Source organism: Dama dama, chromosome 30 (assembly GCF_033118175.1).
Source record: "Dama dama isolate Ldn47 chromosome 30, ASM3311817v1, whole genome shotgun sequence".
Taxonomy (NCBI): Eukaryota; Metazoa; Chordata; class Mammalia; order Artiodactyla; family Cervidae; genus Dama; species Dama dama.
The window spans coordinates 73151520-73169050 of NC_083710.1; the positions used below are offsets into that span (position 1 = coordinate 73151520).

General features: G+C 41.9%; 1 protein-coding gene across 32 annotated transcripts in view; it reads left to right on the forward strand.

Moving 5' to 3' along the window:
- LOC133049270 (ATP-binding cassette sub-family C member 4-like) overlaps positions 1-17531 on the forward strand; it is a 374395-nt gene that overhangs the window by 19786 nt on the left and 337078 nt on the right. For all 32 annotated transcript variants that reach the window (XR_009691263.1, XR_009691264.1, XR_009691268.1 and 29 more), the window contains exons 5-10: positions 3548-3637; positions 5336-5499; positions 6614-6739; positions 9333-9582; positions 14627-14728; positions 16772-16861. Coding sequence is in view for 18 of the 32 variants with exons in the window: in XM_061133239.1 (XP_060989222.1) it covers positions 3548-3637; positions 5336-5499; positions 6614-6739; positions 9333-9582; positions 14627-14728; positions 16772-16861 (822 nt within the window). In the remaining 14 variants the exon portion in view is untranslated. The remainder of the gene's footprint in view (positions 1-3547; positions 3638-5335; positions 5500-6613; positions 6740-9332; positions 9583-14626; positions 14729-16771; positions 16862-17531) is intronic.

A 17531-nucleotide genomic window follows, 5' to 3' on the forward strand; every position in this document is an offset into this window, starting at 1 on the left:
TTATTTTAATACAATATTTCCTTTTATTTTTAGTATGCATTATAGCACTTTTAATAAGAAGTGATTTAATGTATTCAGTGATTTTGTATTGAGGAATGCCATGATATTATTCCATAGTTTACCCATGTCTAAACTAGTGTAAAAAGAGTAAGGCTTTCAGGTATCTTAACAAAGGTATTGCCACAGATATATCAGTGTCAAGAGCTGAAGGGCTCTGTATAAACTTGATCCTGGATATCTCTTTGCCTTAGACTGTTTTAAAAAAAATCCTTATTTGACTGTATTGTATCCTTGACATTTTCAAAGAGAGTAGATTTTAAATGTTCTCACCACACATGTAAAACAAGATAAGTATATTACATAGTGGATATTTTTAAGTGGTTTCACTACAGTGATCATTTCCCAATGTGTATTTATACCAAAGTATCATGTTGTAACCTTAAACATATGCAATTTTTAATAATAAATAAAGTCCTCATTGAAAGATAAAACCAAGCAGCTTAAATTGAAAATATTGCTTCTTTTACCTCGTTGCTGCTTATAATAGAGCTTCTGTTTCTTTGCAATACTTTTCTCAGCAGAAAGTGTGATGTCTTCTCCTCATCTTTCCTTGAGCAGGGTCTTGTACTTTTCAGGATTGTGTGAACCTAGGGACCTGGCATCTCACTTCGTGTTTGGCAACAGCATCTAAGCTGGTTTCCTTCTGGGTGATGTGGAAATTGCAGTTCTGCCCGTACACTCCAGTCAGGCATCTTCATTGTCATGTATCATCATCTTTGTTATTATGTTGCATCTCTAACTATTTAGGAGATGGATATTCAGATTTCCCCACAAATTGGCTAAATGTTTGTCTTTCCAGATCATACTTAACTCTTAGAATAGTTACAAACTTTTACCTGAACGGTGTTGCAAAAACCTTAAGTTAGGTGTGAGGTGATGGTTTAGTCAAAGATCACTCTTTGCTGCACAGGTGAGCCATTGTCCACCTGTTTTTCTTCCTCTTCCCACCAACACTTTGGAATCTTGCCTTTGGGAAATGTAATCTGCTCTGGCATGTTGGCTTCAGTTCAGTTCAGTCGCTTAGTCGTGTCTGACTCTTTGCGACCCCATGAACTGCAGCAAACCAAGCCTCCCTGTCCATCACCAACTCCCGAAGTCCACCCAAACTGATGTCCATTGAGTCGGTGATGCCATCCAACCATCTCATCCACTGTTGTCCCCTCCTCCTCCTGTCCTCAATCTTTCCCAGCATCAGGTCTTTTCAAATGAGTCAGCTCTTCGCATCAGGTGGGCAAAGTATTGGAGTTTCAGCTTCAACATCAGTCCTTTCGATGAACCCCCAGAACTGACCTCCTTTAGGATGGACTGGTTGGATCTCCTTGCAGTCCAAGGGACTCTCAAGAGTCTTCTCCAACACCACAGTTCAAAAGCATCAATTCTTTGGCACTCAGCTTTCTTTATACTCTACCTCTCACATCCATACATGACCACTGGAAAAACCATAGCCTTGAGTAGACGGACCTTTGTTGGCAAAGTAATGTCTCTGCTTTTTAATATGCTGTCTAGGTTGGTCACACCTTTCCTTTCAAGGAGTAAGCATCTTTTAATTTCACATGTTGGCCTACTTGAATGTAAATATCTCCTAAGAAGTTCATTTGCTGGCTTGATTTTAACTAAAAGGTTGGCCCTCTATGAAGTCAGGAATTATGGAGATTATAACATAGACACAACTTGAAATTCCAGAGACCTGGAAAAGACAAATTTCCTCATGCACAGCCTTGCATCTAGAGTCCTGGTGCTATGGAAACAAGACACTTCTTTTCAGGTTACAGGTGGGCTGATTCTTTAGGGCAAAGCTAATGCTGCTGAGCAGCTCTGAAAGGCCCCTCTGATTATTTGTGGTTCATGCTCAGGCCCCACTTCCTGATCCCTGGTTCTGGGGAGAAATCAGAGTGGGTGATAGAAATAGGATGGCTCTAAGCCCGTAGCCATAGTTTATCCTCACCATGGATTCCAGGCTGGGGCAGGTCTCCAGGAGATCTCTAAGGCTACACATCTTCTGCTCCTAAAATGGCACATTCAGCATTTTCATGCTGTTTTCAGCTGAATTTTGAATGATCATGAGGGAGAAGTATATAAAAATGACTTGCCACTTATTGATTAATACATTTCCACAGCTTTGGTAAAATTACCTGTGGCTTTTGATTTTTTTTTTTTTTTTAGGTAAAATACTCACAGTCTAAAGTTTACCATTTTCAGTCCTTTCAAGGGCAGTGTTTAGTGACATTAGGTACACTCACATTGTTATGTGGCCATCACCATTATTCATCTCTGGAACTTTGTCTTTTTCCCAAACTGAACTCTGCTCCCATTAAACACTAACTCCCCACCTCTGTCCCCTCACCCAGCACCAGTTCTACTTCTTCTCTATGTGAATTTGACTACTTTAGTACCTCATGTAAGTGGAATCATACAGTGTTTATCATTTTGTGTCTAGCTTATGTTCTGTAGCACAATGTCTTCAAGCTTCATCCATGTTGTGGCAGGTGTCAGAATTTAATTCCTTTTTAAGGCTGAATAATATTCCATTATAGATCTATACAACATTCTGTGTATTTGTTTCATCTGTCAATGGACAGTTGTTTCCACCTTTTAGCTGCTGTGAACATTACTGCTGTGAATATCAGTGTACAAACTGTCTGTTCAAGTTTGTGCTTTTAGTTTTCTTGAGTATATCCTTAGTATTGTGATTGCTGTGTTGTATGCTAATTTCATGTTTAATTTTTGAGGAACTTCCATTTTCTCTTCCATTGTGATTTTATCATTTTACATTCTCACTTGATCATTGTTTTCTTCAAGTTGAGGAGTAAACGAAAAGTTTTTTGTAAAGTATGACATGTTGCTTGGATTAGTTGCTCTTGTTGGTGGTCTGCTGAAGCAGATCCTGGTGTCTTTTCAGCTTCCTCAGATCTCTAGGGCATTTTTCCTACTAAATAAAGGGATTGGGCAACACAGGTTGTGTTTTTTGTACAATCAGCAGACTGGCGTCAAGAACACAGTTTCCTCACAGGAACAGTGTTTTGAACATTATACTTGCTCATTTCAGAATGAGGAAACTAAACCCAAAGTGTTTAAATATTGTCACCCATAGAATGATCGATTGAGTCCAGATTTATAGTCCAAGTCTCCAAATTTCTTTCCTAAGGCAACCTCTCCAGTCTCACCTAATTTAGCTAAAAATTACTTAGTTGGCTCCTAAGCCTAAACCTACACCCTTTAACCTTCAGGCAGGTCCAAGTTCACTGAAACAGGGGGTGGATTTTGCTTCTGTCTCTGCTCCTCCCTTTGCCGTCCTTGCAGGCGGGGCTGCCGCCACACTGAGGAGTTAGAGGGTGAACAGGGGTCCCTACATCCCTGCTGTCAGGGGTCATCCTGCTCCTGCTGACACCACTCAGGACCCCAGAACACATGCTCCATTGTGTTATGTTCTAAAATGACTTGGTATCACCTTAGGAATCCACATCTCTGTCTCCCTCTCTCATTTCAGGCCCTTCGCCTGAGTAGCTCAGCCATGGGGAAGACCACCACAGGCCAGATCGTCAACCTGCTGTCCAACGATGTGAGCAGGTTTGACCAGGTAAGCTGCCCTTGAGGGATCCTCTTCCATTTCCTTTTCTTCTCACTGGGTTCAACTTATTGGGATGCCAGGTGCCAGGCTTGGTGTTGGCCAGGATTCCATTGAGGATATAAGACAAAGGTTCTATATATCCAACTTTCATTTCTCTGTGTACAGTTTAGAGGTAATTATATGTATTATTTCATAAGTGAGAGTTTTGTTTTTCTAATAATAAATATACACAATGTTCTTGCCCAGCTTGGTTAGTGTCCCTAGGGGTCCCCCTGGCATGGCCCTTCTTGGCATATGGTGTGGGTGTTGCTAGACTGTCTTCCTCCTCCTCTAGGTGATGAAATCCCTGGTGAGCAGGGATTGTTCTTTCCCCTGCACCCTATTCAGTGCCTGCTGCATAGGGAGCCTTCAAGTGGGTGGTCCCCAGCCTGACACAGCCTCCTCTCTGCTGTCCCCTCCACAGTCTTTTTTTCACTGACCTTAGGCATAGATCACATGACCCAGAGCATTGTAGCTATTGGTCAGATCTGTGTTGTACTAGACCCTTCTCTTTAAAGTATTGATTCATCAAACATGAAGTAAGGCCCCTACTTACTTTCAGGGATGAATAAAGCTTAGTTTCTGCCCTATAGAAGTCACAGCCTAACAGGAGGTAAATACACAAATAATTACTGGAGAGAGTGGTAGGAACCATAATACAGGCTTTCCTGGGATGCTGGGGAGCCCCAGAGGAGATGGGGTCTAAATTCTAGGACAGAGAGCATTTGGGGAAGCCCTGAGCTCATCTGTGTTGTAGACAAAATTGACATCTTCCTTCAGTACTGCTGGTCTGATTCTCCCTGGACATCGCTGAAGTCAGCCCTGTGCTACCCTCGAACAGTGTCATCTGGGGTTCAGTTCAGTTCAGTCGCTCAGTCGTATCCGACTCTTTGTGACCCCATGAATCGTAGCACGCCAGGCCTCCCTTCCATCACCAACTCCCGGAGTTTACTCAAACTCATGCCCATCGAGTTGGTGATGCCATCCAGCCATCTCATCCTCTGTCGTCCCCTTCTCCTCCTGCCCCCAATCCCTCCCAGCATCAGGGTCTTTTCCAATGAGTCAAATCTTCCCATGAGGTGGCCAAAGTATTGGAGTTTCAGCTTCAGCATCAGTCCTTCCAGTGAACAGCCAGAACTTATCTCCTTCAGGATGGACTGGTTGGATCTCCTTACAGTCCAAGGGACTCTCAAGAGTCTTCTCCAATACCACAGTTCAAAGCATCAATTCTTTGGCACTCAGCTTTCTTCACAGTCCAACTCTCATATCCATACATGACCACTGGAAAAACCATAGCCTTGAGTAGACGGACCTTTGTTGGCAAAGTAATGTCTCTGCTTTTTAATATGCTATCTAGATTGGTCATAACTTTCCTTCCAAGGAGTAAGCGTCTTTTAATTTCATGGCTGCAGTTACCATCTGCAGTGATTTTGGAGCCCTCCAAAATAAAGCCTGACACTGTTTCCACTGTCTCCCCTTCTATTTCCCATGAAGTGATGGTACCAGATGCCATGATAGACACTTGGATTTCTGCTTTAGCAGGTTTAAAACCCAGTGAGATCATTTCTGTTTAGGTTCCTGTCTGTTGCTTCAGAGCAGATTATTTCTACCTTGTGTCCTTATCGGTTCTTATACCATTCTAAGAAGGCTTTGTCTTTCTTTTTTAAGGTAATGATGTTCTTGCACTATCTGTGGGTGGGACCACTGCAGGCTATCGCAGTGACTGCCCTGCTCTGGATGGAAATAGGAATGTCGTGTCTTGCTGGGATGGCAGTTCTCATTATTCTTCTGCTTTTGCAAAGTTGCATCGGGAAGTTGTTTTCATCACTCCGGTAAGAGAAATACTTCTTTTAAAAATTGATAATATGTAATTGGAACATCCACAGTCTGCCTGATGATTTTGTTAAAAAATAAGACAAATGTCTTCTCTAGTCTCTTCTTTGTGTGGGTTGTAGACCCTTAAGGCTTAGCCAGTGGAGGCTCCAGTCTTATGCTAAAGGCTGATCCTGAAACAGGAACAGGGAAGGCATTCACTGGGTCCCCCTGGCACAGTATCTGAATAAGTAGAGTGTCCCTCAGCAGAATTTACCCATGTCCAAGTTGTTTAAATATTGTTAAATAGTAATAATCTTATAGGCCCTTTTCTCACCACATATATTTTTGTTATTCTTGTGTTGGGGCCTTTTCTGGTATTTATGTTCATGTTTCCATTAAGTTATAAGCACCCCAAGGGCCAGGCTGATCTTCATTGTATCTTTATGAAGCCCCACATTCATACCAGCACATGTGACAGAAAAGTGGCTGGTGGTGAAGAGCCTTCTGGTGCTGAGTTAGACCTGATGCAGGTCCCAGAGGGTTGGAGGTGGGTGGTTGTCAGGTGATGGAGATGTTGTGCTATTTGAAGGTCACTGAGTTCTTGTGTGTGTTGTGTGTGTGCAGGTCTGTGCTTGGTGTCTTTCTGTATTTGAAATTTCCTTTCCTGTCTTTGCTGGAGAGAGAGATACTCCCTATCCTTTGAGGCTCTGTTCCAGTTCTATAAGGTCTCTGAAAATCTTGTTCTCCTTTCCTGGTAGAATTAGCAATCCCAGTTTTTCTCCTCCCCAGAACTTTTCTATTTTATTACAGCACAGACACTGTCTTCCTGGGTGTCCTTCTGCCTTCTCTACCTGACCGTGACCTCTTTGAGCAAACAGTTTGTATCTGACACATTTCAGGTCTTTCTTAGTCGATGCTGCATGTTCTCCAAGTTCCTTCTTGAAATGGAATGAATGGTGAAGCCTTTTTCTCCATTTGTACTTTGAGTAGGACCTGCCTGTGTTCTAAATGCAAAAGGGCTGTAAAGAAGCATTTGATTCCCAGCCACCACCTCCCGCCCCCATGCCCACTATTGCTACTGCTAAACAAAGTTGATTGTAGTCACTAAGGCTCATCTCTCACTCCCCTCAGGAGTAAGACCGCAGCTCTCACAGATGACAGGATCAGGACCATGAGTGAAGTCATAACTGGCATCAGAACAATAAAAATGAATGTTTGGGAAAAGTCATTTATAGACCTTATTACCGAATTGAGAAGGTAAGTTTATAGATATCACTCCATATTTTCATGCTTTATTTCCTATTCTATTGGATGCTTTAGATGTCTTACTAAAGAAGTATTTAAGTTCACCTTCACATTAAGGTGAACTTAAATACTTACTATTGACTGCATCCCCTACATGTTGCAGGAGGGTTGAGGAAAATAGACATCACTATCACTGCTTTTCCATTTACCATCTTCTCAAGGGAAAAAATATATATGCTTCTTACTTATATAAAAATGAAATTCTGAGTAGTTCTTAATACCTCAAATCCCAATTAGCAATGCTTTTACGATAGTATTTGAGACAATGAAATTCAAACTAAAATTGTAATTTATGTTGATGGCCCATAAACAGGAAGATTATAGAGATTGGGTGTACCTGTATCAAGCCAAACTGTATGAATCACTGTTCTTCACTGGTGTTGGGCTTAGTCGCTCAGTTGTATCTGAGTCTTTGTGACTCAGTGGACTGTAATGTAGCTTGCTATGCTCATCTGTCCATGGGATTTCCCAGCAGGAATGCTGGAGAGGGTTGCCATTTCCTCCTCCAGAGAATCTTCCAGACCCAGGGATTGAAGCCATATCTCCTGCATTGAGGGTAGATCCTTTATCACCAAGAAAGCTCATGAGTCACTATATTTAGTTCAAATCGAGCTATGAAAATACTGTCCCTTTTGTTTTGCTTCATATTTGTAGACTGTTTTCCCATCTTTTATTTAAATATCTGATGAGCGTTTCTCTGACTCCACATTGTTGCTTCTTACTTAGCACCTATGCGGAGCCCATCTTCCTTCTCTGGCCTCCACCAAGTCTGACTGACTCCAGCTCATCTTCTCAGGTCATGTGTGTAACTTGCCCTGACTTCACTGTTCCAAGTTACACGCCTCTGCTCTGAGCTCCCATGGGGTCTGTACTGACAATCTCTGTCAAATGTCTCCCAATTTTGCGGCTGCTAATTCTCTTTCCCCACAAGTTCATGAGCTCCTGGATGGGACAGGCTGTGTCTTTTTGTGAGGAGCCCGGCACAGGACATGTGATTACAAATGTTTGTTGAATGAACTTTTAAACCCAGTCTGATTGACCCGGAATGTTTGAAAGTGTGACAGAAAGCTTCCTTTTACTTGAAAGAGTGAAGTGGTGATGAAGGGTGTGATCCTGGTGTTGAGGCAGACCCCTGGGTGTGCAGTGTCTCCTTGATGTGAGAGATGGTTTATCTTAATCTGTGTCTACTCCCTAGAAAGAGGCCACTTACACAGGGCACTGAATTCATGTCGTGTATGTTGAATGCTCAAAATTCTCCAAGCCAGGCTTCAGCAATACGTGAACCGAGAACTTCCAGATGTTCAAGCTGGTTTTAGAAAAGGCAGAGGAAACAGAGATCAAATTGCCAATATCCGCTGGATCATCGAAAAAGCAAGAGAGTTCCAGAAAAACGTCTATTTCTGCTTTATTGACTATGACAAAGCCTTCGACTGTGTGGATCACAATAAACTGTGGAAAATTCTGAAACAGATGGGCATACCAGACCACCTGACCTGCCTCTTGAGAAACCTATATGCAGATCAGGAAGCAACAGTTAGAACTGGACATGGAACAACACACTGGTTCTAAATAGGAAAAGGAGTACGTCAAGGCTGTATATTGTTACCCTGCTTATTTAACTTATATGCAGAGTACATCACGAGAAACACTGGGCTGGAAGAAGCACAAGCTGGAGTCAAGATTGCCAGGAAAAATATCAATAACCTCAGATATGCAGATGACACCACCCTTATGGCAAAGAGTGAAGAGGAACTGAAAAGCCTCTTAATGAAAGTGAAAGAGGAGAGTGAAAAAGTTGGCTTAAAGCTTAACATTCAGAAAAGTAAGATTATGGCATCTGGTCCCATCACCTCATGGGAAATAGATGGGGAGACAGTGGAAACAGTGTCAGACTTTATTTTTTAGGGCTCCAAAATCACTGTGGATGGTGACTGCAGCCATGAAATTAAAAGACGTTTACTCCTTGGAAAGAAAGTTATGACCAACCTAGATAGCATATTAAAAAGCAGAGATATTACTTTGCCAACAAAGGTCCGTCTACTCAAGGCTATGGTTTTTCCAGTGGTCATGTATGGATATGAGAGTTGGACTGTGAAGAAAGCTGAGTGCCAAAAAATTGATGCTTTGAACTGTGGTTTTGGAGAAGACTCTTGAGAGTCCCTTGGACTGCAAGGAGATCCAGCCAGTCCATCCTAAAGGAAATCAGTCCTGGGTATTCATTGGAATGACTGATGCTGAAGCTGAAACTCCAATACTTTGGCTACCTCATACGAAGAGTTGACTTATTGGAAAAGACCCTGATGCTGGGAGGGATTGGGGGCAGGAGGAGAAGGGGACGACAGAGGATGAGATGGCTGGATGGCATCATCAACTTGATGGACATGAGTTTGAGTAAACTCCAGGAGTTGGTGATGGACAGGGAGGCCTGGCGTGCTGCGATTCATGGGGTCGCAAAGAGTCGGACACGACAGAGCGACTGAACTGACTGACTGACTGACTGATGTTGATGCTTCTTATAAAACCTTTGTCCTACTTTCTTTTACAGGAAGGAAATTTCTAAGATTCTGAGAAGTTCCTACCTTAGGGGCATGAATTTGGCATCATTTTTTGCTGTGAGCAAAATCATGATTTTTGTCACCTTCATCAGCAATGTGGTTCTTGAAAACATGATCACAGCCAGCCAAGTGTTTGTGGTGGTGACGCTGTTCGAGGCTCTGAGATGTTCAAGCACCCTCTACTTCCCCATGGCCATCGAGAAGGTGTCAGAGGTCATCGTCAGCATCCAAAGAATCAAGGTTTAGTGAAAAATAACTTTTTAAAGTTTTAGGTGGACTTTACCTAAAATGCCTCCTTTTATGTGGTGCCACTATATGCCAGTTAGGTGAGATTTAACTCTTTCAGTACCAAGCTGGCAATCTTTCCAAAATGTATGTATTCCCCTCTTTTCTTAGGTAAAGTGCATTAAAAGTACTGTAAGATCCATGCTTGTTTAGGACCGATAGTATAAATAGCAGCAGCACAGGCTCTTGATGTGCAGTGATGGCTGCAGGATGATTAAAATGTCTAAAAGCAGGAGAAGCAAACAGATGCATCTGCTGTGCTGACTGGGATGATTAGGCAGTGACTGTGCACAGTCCTGGGGTGAGTGACTAGGATTCCTCTCTGGGCCGGGAGGGGAGGAACTTGCTGAGAAGTCCCTGTTCCCTGGGCAGGAAGAGTGGCCTCACATTCACTTAGTTCTCTGTGTTTAAAAATGGATTCTTTCCTCCAAATAGGTGTTCTTGTTGATTTCTTATCTCTGCTTTTTTGTTCCTGTCCTTATTTTACTAGTGTCTAAGCCTGTCTCTAGCTGCCCTCTTCCTTTCAAACTTGTGATTCCCACCATACTTATTGTCTCCTTTTTTAAATTAACTGTCCCTAAATAGTCAGGGGTAAATAATTTTTATCACAAAGACAAGGGCCTGGCACACAGTAGGTGCTCAAGTATTTCTGTTTAAAATACTGATTAAATCAGCTCTGTAAAAATGAATGATTTATAATGACCTCATAAGCCCAAGAAGTCTCTCTATTTTTCTCTAAGTGAGGAAGGGGGACCCATGGTCTTGGCACTGGATGACTTCAATATGATTGCAAAAGGTCTCAACTTCAACGCACTCAGTAAAAGTCTTCAGTAACTTTAACATCTAGTTAAAATCTGTCTCTCAGGTTATATTGTTCAGAAAGCAGCTTTAGGTTTTCCATTACCAGCTACAAAGAAGTCAGTCTTTTTGGCTGCTATTCTGGCATTGATACTTTCCTGCATAATCTATTCTGGGTCTGCACTTCATGGCTCTACTGGCCATTTAATTTCAGCTTTTTCATCAGACTAAGTCTTGGAGAAAAATCCAGCCAGCATTTCTGGCGCCTTTAGGAGCTGATCATGTATTGAATGGGGTCTCATTTAACCCTTGGAAGACTGTCACATCTGTCCCCCTCAGAGGTATTGTTTGTGGACAAGTGCTCAATAAATTTAATTCTTCACTTAGGGCATAATTTTCTTTTTCTCTATCTTTTGTTTGAAAGTGAGGAATTTCTATTCTAATGTATACACATTGAGTATTGATGTCTTGGTTACATGCTTAAGCTGAAACTGTATTTGATTCTGTCTAGACCAGATATATAACATGTACATTATTCTCCAGGGCCCTTGATCTTTTTAATCAATAGAAGTTGATAATAGGCCAGACGAGAAATTCAAGCAAGGCTTTACTGAGGCTTGTGCTGCAGCACAAAGTATGGAAACAAGAAACTGATGCCCCCTTGACTCTTTGAGAAGGGTGGGCTGGTTCCTTAAGTGGGGTGAGGGTAGGGGAGGATTGGTGTTTGAGTCACAGGGGTGACTTAAGTAGTCTGCCATGTGCCAAGATCGTACACAGTTCCCTGCTTGCTCCCAGCAGCTCAGAAATGCTAGTTGGCTTGTGGTATTTTTGTATCTTACTGTTTGTAAGTGCCTTTGCATGTGTGTAGGTATGTTTAGTCCCTTAGGATTTCTTTGTATTTTGTTGCTCAAGGAGATGTTTGTCCAGGTGCAAGCGCTCCCACACAGGGTCCCAGGTCCCAGCCTGTCTCATCACCTTTTGCTTGTTGCTGTGTCAACTTAGACTATGTAAGGCTGTAGTCATGCAGTCAGTGGTTGGATGGTTTGAACAACCACGCAGTCTGTTCCTTCCTTTAGCTGATGCCTTCGATGGGCTGACTGTACAGGCTCGGTCTTAGTTGGAATTGGGACTGTAAAGGTGCATGAATGATGTAGTGTCTCCCCTCTGTGTCACTTAATATTCCTCAGGGGATTCAGAGGTAGGGAGGGCAGTGCCAGCTAAGGATATCCTGAGCTTGTTTTAGTATGGTTGGTATTTGAGATGGACCAGAAGGGTGGGTGGAGTCAGTACTCAGGGTGTCCAAGCAGAGGCCACCTGGGGAGTGTGGACTTAGGTGCAGGTGGGTCACTGGGGGGAGTGTTAATTTTGTGGACCCTCTCAGAGGGGCTGTAAGGAGATCATGAGGGAGTTGTCTTGGGGTAGGTCAGTGGTGTTGGGGAGGACTGGGTATGGAACCAGAAAAAGAAAAATTGCATTATTGAAATAGCTAATAGTGAGTAAGATTCTGAAATTATGCTGTTTCAAGAGGAAAAGAGAGTTGGGAGAGAGATGAATTGTGTCAGAACAGTTGAGAGCTGGTGCCTGGCTGACGATGGTGGTGGGGAGAGAGAACTCAGGCTGCGGTGGTTGAAAACCTGCAAACGTGTCCTCAGACCACTATCTGTCCATCCTGCCTCCTGGTGGACACAGGCTCCGGGCAGGTAGGAGTCACTGTGCTCAGTGTTAGGTTCTCAGTGAGCTTGAATGAGAGGAGAAAGGAATGAATGAAAGCATCTTCCACCAGATGATATTTGATAGAAATGCAAGGATCCTATCTTTCTTTTCCTGCACAAGGGTTTTCACATTCAGTTTTGACCCATTCTTCTTTTTAAGTAGAAGTTTGCAATCACATTTATGACTCTGAGGCACGATAGATGGGGTGTCAAGATGTTTAAGGTAGTAGATTACTATTTATGTGTTGTTTTCTTTCTCAAGCATCCTCACATGCTTGTTTCAGTTTCCCCCCATATGGGTTAGGATTTGGTTTCCCTGTGGGTCCCAGAGGTACCCATGCTAAAGCTGCTTACAGAGGTCATTCATTTTTCTCTCATGCAAGAATCCTGGTGAGGCTCTGTATGGGTTTCCTGGGGCTGCTGATACCAAGTACCACAAAACATGTGGCTTAAAACCACAGGAATGTTTTGTTTCACAGTTCTGGAGGTTAGACGTCTGAAATCAAGCTGTCAGCAGAGTATGATCCCCCTGAATCTGATAAGGGAGCATCCTTTCTTGCCTCTGCTAGCTCTGAGTGGTTGCAGGCAAACCTTGACATTCCTTGGCTTGAAAGCCATCATGCCAACCTCTGTCTCCATCATCAGGTAGCTATTTTTTGTGTGTAAATCTGTCTCTGCATTTCTCATGAGGACTCCAGTCATATTGGATTCAGGGCCCACCCTACTCCACTGTGATCTCACGTTTTTTTGTCTTTTTTTTTTTTTTTTCCATTTATTTTTATTAGTTGGAGGCTAATTACTTTACAATATTGTAGTGGTTTTTGTCATACATTGACATGAATCAGCCATGGATTTACATGTATTCCCCATCCCAATCCCCCCTCCCACCTCCCTCTCTACCCAATCCCTCTGGGTCTTCCCAGTGCACCAGGCAGGAGAATTTGTCTTACGCATCCAACCTGGGCTGGTGATCTGTTTCACCCTAGATAATATACATGTTTCGATGCTGTTTGTGATCTCACTTTAATTGATTACATTTCCAACAACCACATTTCCAAATAAAGTCACATTTTGAGCTAACTGGGGTTAGGATGTATCTTCTTTGTGGTGATACAACTCTCCCTATAACTAGTCCCATGGCTAGTGTGAACCTCTGTGGTATTGGGACCCAGACTCTTTCTTTCTTCTTATGTTACTCCACTGCATGTGACCTGACCCCGCTGGCAGCACCCAAGGCCCAGGCTGGGGCAGAGAAAGGTCCTGGTTGCTGTCACTCCCCACTGCCATGGATTTAGTCATGCGGTTGCTCCTGTCTGCTTGGGAGCCTGGAGACAGAGGGAGGGCCTCCTTCCAGGTTGCCATGTGCAGCTAAAATCCAGGGTTTGTTACTGCAGAAGAACAAGAGCAGATTTCAAGGACAGCCAGCAGTCTCTGCCCCATGTTCACAATTTTGGGGACCTTGGGGAGTGGGAATGGTCTAAGTTGTTTGTTCAATTTCTCTATTGCTCTAGCTTTTCTCATTGAATTATATCTAGCATTTGCAAGGCAAGAGGGAGTTTTCTGGTATGTGCTTGTCAACTTTGTAGCAGTTTATGAGACTGTTTTATTTGGCTGCTTTGCATCAGTTAGCTGCTAAGTGGTGTAGAAGATAACAAGAAGTGGGAGGTGCAGCCATTCCTGCTGTGGAGGAGGGAGGGCATTGATTAGGAAGAGGCAGTGATTGTGAAAAGATGCTTGTGAAATTTTTTTTAAGACATAGAAATTAACACAGTTTTCTTTTTAGAATGATGACTTAAGTGATAGTTAATGACAAGCAGTGATATGGATTTGACACACACGAGGAGAAAAGCATTGTGTGCAGGGTTTGCACTCAGAGTCTCTGTTATTGGTCTTGTGTTCCCAGCCTGTCCTGTGCCACCTGCTTCCTGACGGCCTGGGAAGGGCCTTCCTCTGTGTTCTAGCAGTGTTACCTGCTGCTTGGCACATGGTGGGATTCAGTTAGTATTTATGAAATAATTTCCTACCAGCTCACCTGTTTATTGTTGGTAACACAAAAATAAAACAATAAAAATGTCCAGGTTCTAAATGTATTGGAGTTTGAAGTCATATATTCTTCTTAGAGAGGAACGAGGACACTTGTTGAGAAAGTTAACAAAGATAGCCTCTGGCCAGGAACTCTTATTTATTTATTTTACACACACACACACACACACACACATACTCTATATATGTGTGCATATGCTATGTTTTATATATATATGCTATACTATATTGTATACTTATTTGTACATATAATAATAGTATATTACATACTATATACTATTTAATATTTCTCATGTGAACCAAGACGTAATAAAATACAGTTGTAAAATGATAGGTAGGTATAAATGGTAGGTATAAAACTTTATTGCAAATTCCAGGGAAGCAGTTGTTTTGTTTGTGCTTTGTTCTTGCAGTATAAACAATCTATGTTTTCCCTTTTTCTGTAGAACTTTCTCTTACTTGATGAGATGTCACAGTACTACCCTCAGCTTCCATCAGATGGTAAAATGATAGTGGATGTGCATACTTTTACAGCTTCTTGGGAAAAGGTAAGAAGCCTTGCTTTCCAAAATTATGACTGCTAAAAGACAACTGTGACATAGATTTATTGGAGAATTTTGAGATTTTACATATACTGTAAAATGTGACTTGCTCATTTACTTAGAATATATTATAAAAATTCTTGGAATCAGGGATAAGGTTTGCATTGAATGGAGATTAAGTGTAAAATCAGTCTGAGGCATTTGACGTGTTGCTCTTTTTCTCATTTTCAAGTGAGCTTTCAGTGTATTAGCACATGTTTAACTTTTTTCTTTTTTTAGCACATGTTGAACTTAAAGTATATAAATTCTTCTTTTAATTTTTAGTTTATTTTTCATCATGTTTTATTACAGAGTATTAAATATAACTCCCTGTGCTATACAATAGGATCACCTTAAACAAAAGATATAGAGCACAAATACATCTTTTCTTGAAAACTCAGATCTAGTATTTTGAGCTGAAGTATGAAGTAGTCAGTCACTTCACTTGTCTCTGAGTCTTTGTGACCCCATGGACTGTGGCCCACCAGGCCCCTCTGTCCATGGGAATGGACTCCCACTCCAGCATTTCTGTTGTTGTTGTTCAGTCACTCACTCATCTCCAAAACTTTGCAACTCTGTAAACTGCAGCATGCCAGACTCCCTTGTGCATCACCAACGCCAGGGGCTTGCTCAAACTCATGTCCATCAAGTCAGTGATGCCATCCAACCATTTCATCCTCTGTTGTCCCCCTTCTTCTCCTGCCTTCAATCTTTCCCAGCATCAGGGTCTTTTCTAATGAGTCAGCTCTTCGCATCAGGTGGCCAAAGTATTGGAGTTTCAGCTTCAGCATCAGTCCTTCCAATGAATATTCAGGACTGATCTCCTTTAGGATGGACTGGTTGGATTTCCTTGCTGTTCAAGGGTCTTCTCTAACACCCCAGTTCAAAAGCATCATTCTTCAGTGCTCAGCCTCTTTACGGTCAAACTCTCACATCCATACATAACTACTGGAAAAACCATAGCTTTGACTAGATGGACCTTTGCTGGCAAAGTAATGTCTCTGCATTTTATACACAGTCTAGGTTTGTCATAGCACTTGTGCCTAGGAGCAAGCGTCTTTGAATTTCATGGCTGCAGCAGTCACTGTCTGAAGTGATTTTGGAGCACAAGAAATAAAATCTGTCACTGTTTCCACTTTCTATCTGCCATGAAGTGATGGGGCCAGATGCCATGATCTTAGTTTTTCGAATGTTGAGTTTTAAGCCAACATTCACTCTTTTTCACTCTCCTCTTTCACCTTCATCAAGAGGCTCTTTAGTTCCTCTTCATTTTCTGCCATCAAGTGGCATCATCTGGATGTTTGAGGTTTTTATATTCTGTCAGAATTCTAGATTGCATTTTGTGATTCATTATGTAATCTGTATAAAAGTTAAACAAGTAGGGTGACCATAAACAGCTTTGACGTATTCCTTTCCTGATTTTGAACCAGTCTGTTGTTGCATGTCCAGTTCTAACTGTTGCTTCTTGACCTGAATACAGGTTTCTCAGGAGGCAGGTAAGGTGGTCTGGTATTCCCATCTCTAGAAGAATTTCCCACAGTTTGTTGTGATCCACACAGTCAAAGGCTTTAGTCAATGAAGCAGATGTTTTTCTGGAATTACCTTGTTTTTTCTGTGATCCAACAGATGCTGGCAATTTGATCGCTGGTTCCTCTGCCTTTTCTAATTCCAGCTTATACCTCTGAAAATTCTCAGTTTACATACAGCTGACGCCTAGCTTCAAGAATTTTGAGCAATACTTTGCTAGCATATGAAATGAGCGCAATTGTGTGGTAGTTGGAAAAAAGAAGGAAACTTCCTAAAGTGAGCTAAAGCTACCTCAAATCCCCAAAGAGATAAAATTTGATGACGAGGTCTCCAGGATACAGTATCTTAAAATAGGAAAGGGGAAAATGTGGATTGTATTTTGCATATCAGTTATGTTGACTATTGTTATCTTTTCCACTTTATAAAAAAATTTGTGTTACTTTATTAAAATGGGTAAATTAAATTAAAAACTTTAATTTGTAGGCATCAGCAACCCCAACCCTACAAGGACTTTCCTTTACTGTCAGACCTGGTCAACTGTTAGCTGTGGTTGGACCTGTGGGTGCAGGAAAGGTAAGTTAATGATGTGTTTTGTCAGCTTGATGCAACACCCCAGCTCCTGTTAAACTCTCAGAATTGAGCCCAGATCTGTGTGTGACTCAGTTTGAATTGAGTGTATCTAGAACAGTGTATCTTTACGTGTGTTCATGGAACATTCATTTTACAAGAATGTTTCATGGCCAGATAAATAAGGATAAATGCACACTGTCTTTTCCTTCTTGGTTCTTCCCATTTCCCTGTTAGGAACTGCTTGTGGGGAATTTGGATGTCTCAGTGAAGGAAATTATTTATGTGACAGCTATTCGGGATTAAATTAAATTAAATCAGACTTAAATTGAAGAAAGTGGGGAAAACCAATAGATCATTCAGGTATGACCTAAATCAAATCTCTTATGATTATACAGTGGAAGTAAGAAATAGATTTAAGGGACTAGATCTGATAGACAGTGCCTGATGAACTATGGACTGAGGTTCGTGACACTGTACAGGAGACAGGGATCAACACGATCCCCAAGAAAAAGAAATGCAAAAAGGCAAAATAGCTGACTGAGGAGGCCTTACAAATAGCTGTGAAAAGAAAAGAAGTGAAAAGCAAAGGAGAAAAGGAAAGATATCCCCATTTGATATGTTCCAAAGAATAGCAAGGAGAGAGAAGAAACCCTTCCTCAGCAATCAATGCGAA